General features: G+C 44.2%; 1 protein-coding gene across 1 annotated transcript in view; it reads left to right on the top strand.

Annotated features, from left to right (window-relative positions):
• Nucleotides 1-79: 79 nt before the first annotated feature.
• RANBP10 (RAN binding protein 10) overlaps nt 80-16,425 on the top strand; it is a 38,467-nt gene continuing 22,121 nt past the window's right edge. The window contains exons 1-2 of the mRNA XM_010717857.3: nt 80-116; nt 14,617-14,784. Coding sequence (XP_010716159.1) covers nt 101-116; nt 14,617-14,784 — 184 coding nt within the window. The 5' untranslated portion in view covers nt 80-100. The remainder of the gene's footprint in view (nt 117-14,616; nt 14,785-16,425) is intronic.

Consider the following 16,425-nt stretch of genomic DNA (forward strand, 5'->3'; position numbering starts at 1 on the left):
TTGGCCTTCTGAGGCTTTGTACTGATTGCTGTCTTTTTAATTTCTCTTTTTTGGTAAGGTAGTATGGGAAGTAGGACGTTTCTTGCTCAAGGACGTCAACATGAACAGGCTTCCTGTAAGTTACTATAAAATAGGTTTTTAGTTCTTACTAGTCTGTGTTAAGTGTTCTATTTAAATTAATTCTATATGTATGAATTAGATGAATAGTGTGTTTCTATTAATAAAATAGTCATGATTGAGTGTCTTATTATCTGGGAGGTTTCTTGTTCATAGTCGCTCCTATCTTCTTTCCTATCCTCCAACCAAAAAAGACTAGAAATAACATGACAGAGTGCTATGACCAGATAATAGTGTTGCTCTTTTTTCCTTTATATTTTAGTTTTAGTCCTCTAGGTTAGTTAAATTTAAAAAAAATAAAAAAAAAAATTACAGTCTTTCTTTATCATTTTCAAGTAATAAATTGCATACTGTTTATTTCTACATTTGGATCAATGTAGTAACTTCCATGGTAGGAATTCTTTCAGTTGGGTTTGAAACGGAGAGCTTTCTATGTTTGTTAGAAAGTGAATGTTCTCCAGGTGCCAGAATGAATGGCAGATGGTTCCCAGTGTTATGTTATAGCATTGGAGCAAAAGGCCTGACTGTTCTGTTAGCAAAATAGGTGATTTTGCAGCTCTGTTACAAATCTCTGAAATCTCTGTTTCTATAAGCTGAGTTTCTAAAATTCTACCGAGACTGCAGATGAGGAAAAGGACACAAAGCTGATGGGATCCTTGGGTGATTTCAGAGAGTAGCCAGTTTTCTGGTGCATGCTGTTTTAATTGTAAATCTGTTGCTGTATTGGGTAATGAAATGACTGCATTGTCTACCTTGAGAGTCTGCTTTTGGCCACTGCCAGAGACGAGCCTAAAGAGCTGCTGGTCTGCGATGGCCACAACCATCCTTTGTTTCTTCTCTGGTAATTTCTGACCTGCACACAGAGGTTGTTTAGCCTCTAGCCTTGGAGATATTCAGGCCTCAGATGGACATGGTCTCATCCAACCTGATTGAGTTAGACCTGCTTTGAGCAGGAATTGAACCAGGTGACTTCTGAGGGTCCCTTCCCTTAAGTTATCCCATGCTTTTATGATAACTCAGTTTTTGGGAGGACGGTTTCAGTGACACCCATGCTTTGAAGAATGTCTGTCTTACTGCAAACTGTATTTGCTAATAGTTTGTATCAGATCCTGAGCATATGCCATTGGAGGGAGAATAGAGTCACAGCTCTAAGGAGGGCGGCCCAATTCTGTCTCCTCCACACCCCCAGCTGCACAGTCCCAGTTCCCCTTGGACAAGCCCTCTGGCACTTAGCACGTCCTTTGCCCAATCAGTGCTGCTGCCAGGCATGGCAGGACCCTGTTTGCTTTTCTGCTAGGTTGGGCTTCTTGCAGGCTGGCTCCTTCAGAATTCATAGAATTACAGAATCGTTATGGCTGGAAAAGACCCCTCAAATCCTAAAACCCAACCCATCCCACCATGTCTACCACCTGCATCCCTCAGAGCCACGTCCCCAGAGCTCTGGGAACCTCCAGGGATGGGGACTTTTCCTGGGCAGCTGCTTCACAGCTCTGGTCAGTAACTGATTTGCCTTGCTGTGCACTATTGCTCTTGTAGATTGCAGTGTTGCTCACTGCATTTTCTTAAGAAATCTTTTGATTATTTTTTACCATACTTGTGTAATTGAAAGATGCTGCTTGGCTTATTCACTGCTTGTTTGATCCAGACTCCCTGTTAGAAGAACATGCTTTCAAATTCGAGAGTGTTTAATAGACTTGAGTTAGTGTGCAGTCAAAACAGCATAATTTGGAGTGCAGAGGCTTGCTACGTACTAGATTTGGTTTCTGGGATTGTAATGCCTTAAGCCAGATCAGCAACAACCGAAGCAGTTTGTCCAGCTGTCCTGTGCCTTTGTTCAGCAAAATAAATGCCCTCTTTCTGTAGACGTAATTAAAATAAAAATTAAATCTTCCCCCATGCCTCCTTTCTCTGCAAAAGCCATCACTGCACGTCCATAAGCCACCAACCTGATGGGTGGGCTGTGCATTTGGGTTTCATTTGCAGATCATTTCCTTTGTGTTCCTCCCTCGCCAATAGATGTTCGTAGGCAGGACTTTTGTTTCTTCTCAGATTGTCTTGTGTGTTATCAGAGAAGATGAAGCAGGGGAACGAAGCATTGGAGGAGTCTGTCGTCTTTCTGTTCCTTCCTATGAGATGAAAGAAGTGTTGGCTTCTTCCCCAGGGCTGTTGGCAAAGGTTTTTCATGCGGGTGTGCTCTCTTCAGAGGGGAGAGGCTGGGCAGAAGTTGTGCTGTAGGAACTGGTGAGAAGCTGGAAGTGGGTTTTTTGAGCTTGAGAAGGGATCCAGCAGCAGCCTTTCACTCTCTGAAAGGACCCTGAAGATAACCCTAGGCTGTTTTTGGGAAAGAAGGCAGGCAATGGGCACCAGCTGCAGGAAAGGAAACTCTCGTGGAAATAAAGAAGGTACTGTTCCTTGTCAGAGTTGGGTGTAGATTGCCATAGAGGCTCCATCTTGGAGATTTTCAGACCTCATCAGGACAGTGCTCTAAGAAACACGGTCTAACTTGACAATTGTGCCTGCTATGAGCAGGAAGTTTGGCTAGAGACCTCCAGAGGTTCCTTCTTGGCATTTTTTTCCTTGGGGTTGTCATCCCATCTGAGCTTTTCAGATGTGTCTACAGAACTTGTGGGGTTTTTTTAACCAGCTTTTGCTTCGGGTGTCCTTGCTTTCCGTGACAAATGAAGGATGTGTGCAAAAGGGCACAGTCCCAGTGGTAAGTGGAGCAATTATAGAAGATGGGACCTCACCACGTCTTTTGATATGAAGCTAATTCAGTTAGACATCAGTCCTGCCTGACAGGTGCATGTCTAAACCAGTCTTTCAGTACCTTCCTGGCAACCTCCTCCAATGCCATCCTTGTGCTGGGAAGCCTTTCCTGATGACTGCATTAAATATCCTGTGTCGTTAAAAATCCATTGCTCTTAGCTCATGTGGAGAACAGTTAATTTCTTACATCTTTGTAGGTGTATGCCTGAAGACCTCTGCCACTGCTTTGTGGGTTTTTCTCTAGATGAAGCAGCTGTGGCTCTTTGCCTTGTCCCTATTTGTCATGTTCTCTTGATTTGTGGCAGCTGTTTTTATCTTTTATTAACTCTATCCACTGGATACACCAAGCACCACAGTCCTTGTCCTCACAGTAAAGGAAAATATTGAAATTCAGAGCAAGTCTAGGAAGCATCTCTTAACCTATGCTGCAAACAAGACAATGGAAAATGCTTGCTGAGCTTTCACAATGTCTAAGGCTTAAGCAGAAAATGAGGAGGGGGGCAGGAGAGGCCTGGTGGTTAAATGGGGTGAGAAGGACCCTGACTCTTGGCTTCTAGAGCAACCAGCCAAAGCCTGAAAGTGTGGGGTTAAGTATATGAATGTTTTGTTGCAAACAAATAGTGATTCAGTGTGCTTTCAAAATCTCTTGGCTAAACCAGCATTTTGGATACCCAGCTTGATTTTTCTAAGTAATTTCTGTTAAGTTTATTTAAGGATTTATGCAGCTGATCAAGCAATGTCTTAAAATACCTTATGGTATAAGTTCTGCTGCAAAGCTTTTCTAGAACTATCCTTAAAAATAGTTGACCAAAGTGGTACGTAGGATTTTCATATGATGTCTTAATAAAGTCTTATATAAAAATAAATTTATTGTCTCTGTGTAACTTCTGGAGCACATCCTGGATTGCAGCACTCTTCCCAACTCCGTTGGCTCCAGTCCATAGATTTGCCTCTTCCTCCCCATTTCCACTACAGGAAGAGCTGTTGTTCTCTAACATAAGTTACTCATACCTGGTATCTGTTCCTCCCCTCAGTTATTACCCATTAGGAAGGTTTAATCCTGTAAAGAATCCTGGAGAAGTTCAGTTTACCTCACGTTGTGGTTCTTCATGGAGAGCTTACACCAAACTGCTCAGATGATTGCAGAATGGCTGAAGGAAGCCTCCTGATTGCCTAGAAGGGTTCTGAGTACTTGCTTTTACATAATCACTGCTTACAGTTCCCTTTTTCTTACCTCTTTATTTTTTCTACTTTGTCGAGTCCTCTTCTTCGCTAAGCACCATAGAAACCTTTGAGTATTTTGATAGAGCTTTAAGATAAAACTCCAGTGGTTACTGGAGAAATTTAACCAAGGCTGTAACAAAATCAGTGCTTTGTTCAGTGTCATGCATATTATGGCAGTGAGAATCTCTCAGATTACTGTGTTGGGCTGATAATTGCCGTGCTGTCTTTACAGTGTCCTGCTGGAGTTGCTCAGTGCAGGCTGTATGGCCCAGCTGGGCTTGCTGCTCTGTATTTAAACCTTTTCTCTTGCTGGTTGTGAACAGATTGGACTTCAGGAACTTTATTTGCTCGGTATAATTATCTGAGACCCAGGCTGAGCACCCCCAGGACGTGTTCCTTAGGCTGGCTGTGTCAGTCCCTCTCCAGCACCCTCTCATTTATGCTAGCGGACCAGTTTGTGGGGCTGCAGGAGAACTGGACCGTGTAATTGGGTTAATAATACAGCGTGGGGGGCACTGCTTCATTTTAAGGTTATTATTAGCTTGGATCTGTTCTGTGACCCAGTTGAAGACGCAGGTAGTGCATGTTGAAACAACTCCTCTGTGAAGCTTTATTCTGGAGAAGTGCGTGGGTAACAGCAGTCTGAGATTATTTTTGATAGCAACAAATACTACTCTCACCTAAGATGATGTGTGCTGAAAGCTTTAATTTGAGGTGCACAGCTGCCCAGCTCATAGCAGATGGGTTTTCAGAAGGCACATCCCAGTGACTGCAGGCTGCCTGCCTGCAGCTCTTCACTTTCTATCTGCCTCTGCCTTTCCTCAAGTTCTTTGGTGGCTGTAGGAGCTGAGAAGGCAAAGCAGCTTGAGAACTGCTCCAAAAACATCACTTTTTGCTGCTGCTAACTTAACTAGGTTTTGACCTGAAAAAATAATTTACCTTCAACATCTTAAGGGGTTGGTAGCAAGTTTTAGTGCTGCGTAATGGAAGAAATGAAAGCAAAGTGGGTCAGTGTGTCAGTTCCACTCTGGAGCTAGCAATGCTTTTGTACATGGGGACTTTTTGGAAGGATCTCATCCAGACCAGTGAAAACTATTGTATGGCTTAAGACAGTGCTGGATATTAAGCAAACGCTGTCAAGAAAAAGGTGTGCATTGCACGGAGGTTTGGTCTTTGTAAGTTACAGCCTTCTTCAGTTTGCCTGAGTGAGACCTGTGCTGGAACTGGGGTGTATTTGGGAAGTGAATTTCCTGGTTGTCACCACGTGCTGTGCTTTGATTTACAGCTGTGCTACCGTTCTTTCTTCTAACCTGAACTGAAAGATGTCTCTAGAATCACAGTTAATGCACACCACCCAGGGCTAAGTAATGGAAGGTAGGCATAAAGTCATAGAATGGCTTGGCTTGCAAGGGACCCTCACAGATCATCTAGATCCAATATAGACAGCATTGCCAAACACTAAATCAGACACCAGATCAGGCTTCTCAGAGCCTCATCCAACCTGGCCCTGAGCATCTCCAGGGATGGGGCAATGTCTCCAATATTGCCATCCCCATTATAAAAAAGGGGAGATATGGTGTCTGGAGACTGGCTGAAGCCTGTTGGCTTTCTCCAAATTACTCCTCCTGTGCTGCACCATGTGCTACTTAGAAAATAGCTTTGAGGGCTTTTTTCTTTAAGTCCACTAAAGAAATGGATGAGAAAGTTGTACTTCTTACAATAAAACAAAAGGAACTTGAGCTTTTGAGTATTTTTGGTGTAAGGATATTTCTCATTTGGAATCAATTTTGTGCGTTCAGCCTGTGTACAATTTCATCATAGGAAAGTCATCTGAGAAATGCTCATTTTCTGTTTCTTTCTATTTATGGTGCTGCTTTTGTAGTCTCCTCTCACAATTCCATGTGTATGTGATGCCTGACCAAATTTTAAATGAACCACAGCTGCATCTGCAGTCGAGGATCACGATATGACCTAGCACTGCTTAACTCATAGAATCATGGAAAGGCCTGGGTTGAAAAGGACCACAATGATCATCTCGTTTCAACCCCCTGCTATGTGCAGGTCATCAACCACCAGACCAGCTGCCCACATCCAGCCTCACCCAGCCTTTCTGTGCAGTAGGTGTGCCCCATGACCAGGTTATCTTGCACACAGCTTGTCTAGGTGGGACGTGTCTTAAACACGAGGCTTCTGCAGAGAGCTGATAGTGGGCACCAGTGTCTGCAGGGTGATGCTGTGTCTTCCCTATCAGCTGTGTTCAGAGCAGAAGAGTAACAAAAACAGCTCCTGAGCTGCAGAGTGAGGGTAAATAACCTTCTGAATTTAGGTTAGATTTAATCTCGTGGTTCATTTTATAGCTATTTACATGAAAATTAGTTTTGTAGGAAGTTACTCCCTTTTCCCCCTTCAGACTTGCCTTTGTTCATGTTTACTTGCATTGGTCGCCCTCTGTTCAGCCAGGAAAATCGCTGCCAGCCATTGGGTCAGCATTATACAGTGGTGCTGTTCCACTTTTTTCCTTTCCTGCCCTTCCGTTTTTGATCTGATCTTTGTATTTAGGTTGATTTTGGGGCACAGAGGTCTTCGGTTTGGGGGTGGGGAGGCAGACCAAAAGCTGAGCTCATAGAATGATAGCATGGCTATGGGTTGGAAGAGACCTCCAAGACCACCTCATTCCAACACCCAGATACTCTTAGCAGCAGAGAGTTGGCTAGCAGTGCAGACACCACATACATTATAATTGCAACCTATAATGTTAATGACTGCTCTTTCATTTGCTATAGTTATTTTAAAGCCATTATCAGCCCTTTGTAACCAGTACTGATGGTTTTACTGATAAAAAGGTCTTTGTAGTGGCTGTACTTATTATATGAGCCTCTCAGATAAAAGATAATATCAGCACAAAGCTAGATTTCCCTGCAACCTCAGATGGATGAATAAATACAATCTTCCTCTGAAAACCAGGTACTTAAGGAACCTCAGTTTCTGATCTAGAAGGGCTTATTTCAGCCCTTGCCATCATGAAATGCTGCTCTTCTGGAAGAAGTCCCTCTCGATAAAGTTATGTGTTTGTATAAATATTTCTTTTGTTACTTTCTTATCTCACTAAATACCTTTTTAGGGAATTATTTAATAGTAACAGAGTGCTACCTGTCTGCATTCCCCACTGAGCTCTAATATTGTTTCTGACTGAATCATTTACCTGCTCTGCCTCAGTGTCTCTGTAAGATGGCTTTTCGTTGTGGACTCACAGAAGGGTTTGAATTGGAAGATGATCCTTGAAGGCCATCTGGTCCAACCCCCTGCATTGAACAGGGACATCCTCAGCTCCACCCATCCAGCCTGGTTTAGCCTATCACTGTGCATTAACCATGCCCATTACTTTTTCTGAAGGTGTCTTAGTATTTTATGAAGGTGCTCCTTCATAGGTCAGCATATAAATACAAGTATGAATAATGTAGTGTGATGAGAATTGAAGTCTACGTATGTGATAAAAGCTGTTATATCCAGCTTATTCTTTGCCCCTGCCACCTCATAAATCAATGGCAAAACTCCTGACATTTTTTTCATCTTTCCTGTGTTGTTTTGGACAACCTGACCCACGTGACCTCTGCCTCCCAGTGCAGTGTCAGGGAACACAGTGGGTGCAGTACACAGTGATTGTACCAGAGAGCTTTTTGAGCCCTGCCTTTGTAGATAGACCAACCTGTTTAGTAATCATGCTTTAATTATACTGTAAGTGGCTTGTGGTATGTCTTAGCCCTCTCTGGCCTAGGGAAGACTAGATCATGTTTTGATGCTGGCGGAAGGCATTCAATCTATTGCAGTTCTCTGATCCATCAAACTTGTTAGTCAGGAAGGCTTGCCATCTTTATTCACTTAAGGAAGTAGGATTTTATCTTGGTTATTGTGTTCTGTTGTAAGCTGCATGCTCAGTCATAGTGCAGTGGATTCATTAACAAGTCTTTGGGGCAGGTGGAACAGAACATTCTTGTTGACTAGGTATGGCCCGTGTTGCAGCCATCCGGAGGCTTATGGTTTTGTTTTTTCTCTCTATGAGTCAGTGGGTAGTGTCAATTTATATAATTAAGCATCAGCTGTGGTTTGATGTTGTTTTGAAGCTTAGTTAATATCTAGTGGCTGCCAAGTGGTAGGAGTCGAGGATCTGGTCTACAAATTGTCATGCAAGGTCAATTACGTTAAAAAGGAAAATTTAGTGTTACTTTGTGCTTGTGCACATTGTGATGGATGGAACAGTTTGTTAGCATTCACATTTTGTTGTAAGTCCCAGACTCCCATGCAGAGCTTTTGCCTGTCTGTCTTAGAGTCTGTTTGATCTTTGGGTCGCTTTGTCCTTTTCTTGCTGCTCCCTGTTGATGTGGGGTAGGCGTTCTGTTTTCTCTTTTTTTCTTTTTTTTCCTTTGGATTCTGGCTTTCTGCCATTAAGATTTGGTCCAATCTTTGCCTCTCAATTTCAAGTGAAAATACTTGATTCAAAACCACAAAATGGTCCCTGAGCCAAGCCTCCATCCAGCCCTGCCAAAAGCCATGCAGTCTCTGATAAGCATCATCCAGTGTTGCTCTGTAAGAACCATACACTGGGGACCTGACCACGTACAGTCACTGCCTTGAGAAGTTTGTCCTCAATGAGGCAAAGTGTTTTTAGTGTCTGCATAAGCACTGATCCTGTGGTGCTGCATTTGAAGTCATTTGGCTGCCTTGCCTTGAAGCTGTTATGGGAAAGGAGGTGCATGGATAAAAAGCTGGGGTGCTTCATCATTTCTTTTTGCCCCAAGGTAAGTGGGTTTGGGGGTTATGTTTTTCCCCCTGATTTTTTTCTGGGCAGATGGAAGTTCTGCCAGGAGGATGTTTGGATGCTGACCATCTGCTCCCTGCTCCTGTCCTGGTGTTGTGACTGCACCTTCCCAAACATGAGGCCAGGACCACGCATGCTATGTCCCCACCACCCTAAATCTATAGCACAAGTTGCTGTGGCTACTGAGCAAATATTTCAGCTGTCAGGATTTTGAAGCATAAGGATGTGTTGCAACAGTACCAGTTGCTTTGATTCTTAAGCACGGTTGAATGAAGAAAAACAAAGCTATACTATTGGTCTCACCCAAGCATCTGTGTTTATGCAACTTTATAAGGCATGGCGTGAAGGTTGTAAAATTGAACTACAGCTGAGATGCCGCAGCACCACAGATGTTTCTTGGGGCAAGAGGCTCTTCTTGAAACATTTGACTTCCAACACTGCAAGAGCACAAGCTTCCCTTTGCTAGTGGCAAAATTATGCTTTTGCTGACGTGGGCTAACAGACACCAAAGCACATCCACTGGCACAGTGAACTACACTGCAAGACGGTACAGCAGTCAGGCTCTGTAGCTGGATCCACTCCCCAAGCAAGGTTTGTGCATCTCCTGCTGCTGTACTTTGTATTCACTAAGTCTTGTTGATGTTATTTTTTGGTTTATTTCAGTGTGTTGGCATAAATTCTTGTCTGCCCCAGCTACAAAGAAAGAAAATAGGTGCAGGTAACATTTGGAAGATGCTGCAGGGGTTCTGTGCAGAACAGTCGCCCAAGTCTGTCCTGAGGAACCAGCTTCCAAGTTTACAGAGGGCACTTGGGACACAACCCCTCTGTTCACACGTCTCATTTCAGCTTCTCTAAGGAACTCCTGTCTTTTCTTCATGTGGTCAAGTGTGTATTTCTCCAGCATCTCTTACCTGTTAAGATGTCTCAGGTTTCTTGATGACAGGTCAGATTGCTGGGGAATCTCTTTAAGGCCTTGCCCTCTGTAGCAGCTCTGCACCAGCTACAGGTTACCACGAATGTGTGGTATAAACCTCGTGGAACACATTTCTCCTCTGGAATGAAGTCCACGTGTCAGTGGTGAAGTCAGCCTGTCTGTCTACAGTCCTTTTAATGATGACAAATGGCAGAGTAGGGGGAGGCAGAGGTCAAGATGTGTCTTATTGAAACAACCATTTTTCCATGACTATTAGGCCTTGCAGACCTGCCCTTTGGCACGGCATCAGAGGAGAGCTCAGCACAGATGCCCATGAATGTTGCCTTCCCAGTTATTTTGTGCCCACTGGCCAGTCTGATGCACAGGGGATTGTCATCAGTTTGCATTCCTCTCTGCGTTCTGCATGCAAGGAGGATCTGGACAGCAAAGGGATGATTAAAATATTGCTCTTGGTCATTTACATTAAAGCATTAATCACCATTTTCCTCTGTGACATATATATGGCCTGTTGCTGTGCGCTTCAGTCCCTAGCTGTGAGTGTGGGATCATTAAGGTTGGAGAAGACCAGCAAGTCCAACTGTTGATTCATCACCACCATGTCCCTCACTGCCACGTCCCCACAGCTCTGGGACACCTCCAGGGGTGGTGACTCCCTTCCCTGGCCAGCTGTGCACCACCTCACCACTCTTTTCAAGAAGAAATTGTTCCCGATAGCTAACCTTAACAGCTGTGCTAACTGAACCTGCCAGCCACACCAGCTCACTAGATTTTGGAGTTAGGATTTTTTGGTGTAATGACCTCTGGGGGTCCCTGATCTACTTCATGGAAGAATAAGATGTAGCTGTACCACAGTGCATTAGTTCCCTCAGCATTGCCTTTGCATGAGATGACTGTCCCGTCTGTCTTCCCTGTCTCTGTGCAAGGCACGTGGCTCTGGGGCAGCAAATGGTGATTTTGATCAAGATAAGCCAGTGCTGATAGAGAGCCCTCTGCTTTGAATCCCGAAGTAAAGGGCAGTGCACGAGTTGTGCAGGTTAAAGCATCTGCTAGCCTGCCAGAGCTGGGCTTTTGCCCAGGCTTCCTGTCATGTAAGAAGGCTGCCTCGCTTTGGTTTCTTTTCACTATGTGAAACCTGAGGTGATTTCTTAGAGGGAAAAGCTGTTCCATCTGTTTTATTCAGGAGGAGCTTCGTGAAACAGCAGCTAGCATGACTATTCAATGACTTCTGCGTGAGGAAGTGTTGCATCTCTTGTTCAGGGCTTCAGAAGGGCCAGGGAACACAGGGTGTGAGAACCTCAGTGTCTGGTGTGGACAAGTGCGTTAGAGTTCTACTGAAGGGCAGGTGTAATGAGTGCACAAAGAAACAGGACATGGTTTTTGTGAAGGGGAGCCAGCAGGCACGTGGATGTGGCCCTTGGGTTGCTGTCTTTGTCTAGGAAGTCTAAAAGGCCTCTGGGAAGTTCCCTTAGTGGGGTGGGGAGGCTGAGGGGAGATGTGCCAGTGGGGATTCTGAATTGTTTGAAAGTGAGGAAAGGGATGGGGTGAATGGTTTTTGGTGGTGGAGCTGCCAAGAGCGTTCAGAAATGACTTGGAAGAAGTGATGGAGCAGAGAGGAGGCACTTTGTGAAGGACACCAAGTTGCTATGGGCAGCAAGGTGTTGGAGAGGAGCCACGAGAGATGGCCCTGCAGGGGTGGGCACAGTGACAGGTGAGGGTCAGCACAGAGCAGCATCGTCCCTTCCCAGGCAGGAGAGATGATGCAGTGAGACTCAACGTGAGCCTTTAGGTTACAGAATAAAAAGGCTACACAAAAAAAAAAAGCTTCATGGAAACATCAGTGGTAGAAAGGATAATAAAGGGGAAAATGCTAGGATTAACTCACAGGGGACAGTGCAGAAAACAACTGCAACCCACTTCCCTTGTGTGTGGTGCACCTGCATCTCCATTCTGGAAAGCAACACTGTAAATCTGGGAAAGATCCAAATGATGATGGTTAGAAATGCAGGGAATAGCTATAAAGACAAGGACTCACTAGCCTGGAAATGGGTATTTATGAAGGATTTTGTATAGCCTATACAATGATGTGTATTCTGGAGATGAATACATGGTTTGCCATCTTCTCCAGTGCAAGAACTGCAGGGTACCAAATCCAAATAGGAGGAGGCTGGATTCACACAGCTTGCAGTCATGCTGTGAAACTCCTCCCTGTGTGCTTCTGTGGATATTGTGTGAGTATTTATGTGTGCTTATAGGAAGACTGGAGAATTCCATAGAAAGAAAATCCTTTGAGGAGCACCAGCTGAACAGAATCTCTATCTGGCTCCGTGTGTCTGTGCTGCACGCAGCTGGGAAGCGTTCAATAAGAGCACGATACTTCATGTCCTGTGTTGTGCTGTCTCACAGGCAACCACACGTTGAACAGGATCCCAGTTGAACAGGATCTAGGCTGACCCAATATCCTGTATGGCCGTTCTTTTGAAGAACGTGCAGATAAAATCTCATCTCTGCCTGCTGGGTCACAAAAGTAACTTCTGGAATGCTTCAGTAAGGGTAGTACAAAGGTTAGACTGCCAAGAGGATCTGCAGAGTTAAGTGTGGTGAAGTCATCTGGGAAGCCTCATTCAGCCCTTTTGAAGTGTTAGGATTGTAAAGGAAGATGCTCTCGAGTAAGAGGAACTCAAGAATTGATTGTAATGCCATGGACCTATTACTAGGTGGCAGCAGTAAATTGTTAATGATGCAGAAAAATCTGAGTTTTCAGCAAATATTGCTGGAGAGAAGGCAGAGGATGCATTGAAAATGTGCATTTGGTGAGTTATTCCTCGCTCTACAGGTAACCAGAGAGAATGCCAAACATCTGAAGGTGCTGTTTAGATCAATGGGGCCCAAATAGCTTTGACCTAGAAGTATTGGAAGTGCTGATAGTTATTTTAATTTAGAATGGCAGGGAGTTCCAGAAGAATGGCTGAAGTTTGCCAGTGCTGGAATGACCTGCATTACCCTGATGGTGAGTCTGGAGAGTATTTTAGAAATGCTGATATGTTATTTGATTAATAAATAACTTGGGGTCAGGCACATAATTAGTGCCACACATCTGTGTTTATAATAAGTAGAATCATAGAATCACAGAATTTCTTTGGTTGGGAAAGACCTTAAAAATCATCGAATCCAACCACGACCTAAGCAAACTGCCTTAACTCTAACAACCCTCAGAGAAAACTGACTTGTTTTTTTAGGATGACTATGGTGATTTGCTAAGGCTGACAGATTTAATGCATGAATTGTTGTGTTAGGTCCAAATTCAGCACTAGATAACATCTGAGTCAAAGAAATTAACCCTGTATATCATTAGCAGCATGCTGAATGGACAAGATTTCCTTAGTTGGTGGTAGTATTGGTGGTGATGGGTGGATGGTTGGACTAGATGATCTTGAAGGTCTTTTCCAACCTTAATGAGTCTGTGGTTCTATTAGTAATTATCAAACCAGGATGTTTCATATCAAGCTTTTTTTCCAGGTGCTGATGCAATACATACCAAAAAACTTAGCCTTACCCAGTGCCTAGCATGGATATGTGAGCATCTGACTGCTTTGTTGCTGCAAAGTCATGTGCAGAAGAATTAGAAGTTTGTGTTTGGATCGTGTGATTAAGTGGCTTAGGAGATAAACTGAGCAGTTACCAGTTGATATTCACAAACCATTTCATTGAGAGATCATGAATTTACACACAATTAACAGCTCTGTGTTCAAGGAGAATCAACAACAGAGAAAATGTAAGAGAGAGTGGAAAGGAGCTGTGTTAATATTTGAATGAGATTTTTACTGGAAGGAGTCAGCAGAGGGATTTTGGCAGTTAACTCTAGAGCCTGTATCGTTCCCTGCTTTGTTTTTGGCAGCCTTGTTTGGCTGGTTTTGAGCTTGCTGAGGGTGCTGCTGTCCTTGTCCTTTAGGAGGACGTTACACAGCACTGGTGCTGGTGTCACAGCTTGTTTGGAGCCGCTCCTGGGGAGGGCAGAGCTGGCAGCTGGGATGTCTGTCTATCCCTGTGTGTGTTTGGGACTTAATGGGGAATCATTCACCATTTCTAGGCTGTGGTTTGCTAGGGCTTCTGTCAGAGTTTTACTCCCAGACTTTGCCCTGAGGTCCGTGTTTCAGTCTTGCTCCATTCCATGACTTTTCTCTTGGCATTACTGAACTGTAGTTCAATGAACTGGAAGCTCTGGACATCCATGAATAGTTCACATTTTTCCTGAGAAGCCATGAGTGTGTGGAGTCCTCTGATGATGCCTTATCCCAGGAGGTGCCCAAGGCCATGGATGAAGCCCTGGGCAACCTGGTCTGGTGGGGAACAACCAGCTCATGGCAGGGGTTGGAACTGGATGGACTTTGAGATCCCTTCCGACCCAACCACTCTGTGACTCAGTTACTCTTTGATTCTGTGTTTCCAGCCCAGAGTTGTTTCCTTTCTTCTGTAGTCCATTTACCAAATGCTGCTCCACATTTAACAGGTGCTGTGGTCCCTTGTTGCCTTCTCGCTTGTAGGTGTGTAAGGTCAGGAGATGGTCAGAGCCTCTTCTTGTGCTTCTGCTTCAGTTTGGCACAGTCTGTGTCAATCCATATCAATTTAAAACACGGTAGTCATCAGTTATACCGGGCATTTCTAAATGTGAACAAATTGTGTCCTGGAAGCTGTAGTTGCCATGTTGTTCTTCACTGTTGACATGCCTTCATTGTTGACCTGTTCTTTTGTCTTTCTTCAGGATGGGATAAACATTCTTATGGGTACCACGGTGATGATGGGCACTCCTTCTGTTCCTCGGGGACAGGACAACCCTATGGCCCTACGTTCACAACTGGAGATGTCATCGGTTGCTGTGTCAACCTCATCAACAATACCTGCTTCTACACAAAAAATGGCCACAGTTTAGGTGAGTAAAGAAAGTTGTTCTCAAGAGGAAGGTACTCAGCTGCTGTTTACTCTTAATAAGTTTCATGGGTCCTATCTCCTGTTCCACATTGGTGGGTAACTTTCAAGAAACAAGAGAGATAAGGAGCACTCAGCTGCAGTCAGGATTGTAAGTTGGCTTCAAGACAGGTAAAATGGTTTCTGTGCTGCTCAGTTTAAGTAGGTTAGGATTGTGTCTCCAGAGCGTGCTCCTTTCTTCTGCTTCTGCATGGGAGATTGGATTAGACAGCTAATGGCAGGGTAACAGGGAAGTAAAGAAGTGGGAAGCTTAGTATATTATTCAACTAGCTATAAAGCCATAGTTACCAGCATCATCACTTTTTAAAGGGACTTGTCCATTCGTAAGCATTGGTCCAAGTATTCCCAAACATAGATGTTAATTCAGCATAAGAAGCAAACACTGCTTTATTTCACAGTCATTCTAGTAGTTCTCCTAAAGCTATGGACTTAAGGGTTTTGTCCAAAGGAATATCTCACAGGTGTTTTCCAGGCATCTATTGTATCTGATTTGTCTAAAATAAAAAGTTGTGTCCATTTTCACCTAAAATATCTTTCCCTTGGAGGACATATTCTCCAACATGGATAAGTTCTGGTCAATTTTTCTATAAGCCATACAGTAAATAGGGGGCAAGCACTCCTTTCCTTTGCTTCTCCTTGCTGTGTCAGTTGTACTTTGTTGAATCACAGTGAAGAAGCTGGTAGAAAAATACCCAGTTAAAAGAGTTATCAGAGCAGTTATCAGACTGGCTGGGCTGAAGGAAGGAGCAGGTCCAGAGTGCCTGTACTGTGTACAATTTCTGGTGAGTTCTTGGTAAGAAAAATACATGGCTCACCGATACATGAGATGGAGCTACAGCAGAGAGCCCAGTGAAGGGCCATGAAGATGCTCGAGGGATCGGGGCAGCTCTGCTATGAGGAAAGGCTGAGAGAGCTGGGAGTAGAAAGGATGATGCCAAGAGGACGAAGCCAGACTCTTGTCAGCGGTGCCTAGGTACAGGACAAGAAGCAGTGGGCACAAACTGGAATAAGGAGGTTCCCTCTGAACATCAGGAAGCACATCTGTGCTGCACAGGTGTTGGAGCACTGGCACAGGCTGCCCAAAATTGAGTCCCTGTCTTTGGAGATCTTCAAAAGTCACCTGGCTGTGGTCCTGGACGCAGCTCTGGGTGGCCCTGCTGGAGCAGAGGATTGGACCAGATGGCCTCCAGGAGTCCCTGCCAGCCTCCACCAGTCTGTGATGCTGCAAAGGTAGCAGGCTATGTTGTAGCAGCAGAGAGATGGATCTGCAGTATGGAGCTGCTTTCCTCTGTCTCAAGAAGAATCTGTTCCATAAGGCAGATTCAGAAGGCCCTAGTGCTCACGCAGACAGAACTTCTTTGGGAAAATGGTTTTCAGTTTTCCTCTGGTTTCATTCCCACTGTCTGTTGATTTTTAGGGGATGGTTGCTAGAAATGAGGCATGTTGCTTCCCAGAATCTAGACAACATGTTTTGCAACACCCTGAAGTCTGCAGTCCTAAGTGGAAATAAGGACTTCTCTGAGAACCCTCCTGAAGAGTTGCTTGGATTTGAGGATGTTTCTTTAGGAATATGATTTTACTTCTT

The sequence above is a fragment of the Meleagris gallopavo genome, chromosome 13 (genome assembly GCF_000146605.3).
Source record: "Meleagris gallopavo isolate NT-WF06-2002-E0010 breed Aviagen turkey brand Nicholas breeding stock chromosome 13, Turkey_5.1, whole genome shotgun sequence".
In the NCBI taxonomy this organism is placed as follows: domain Eukaryota; kingdom Metazoa; phylum Chordata; class Aves; order Galliformes; family Phasianidae; genus Meleagris; species Meleagris gallopavo.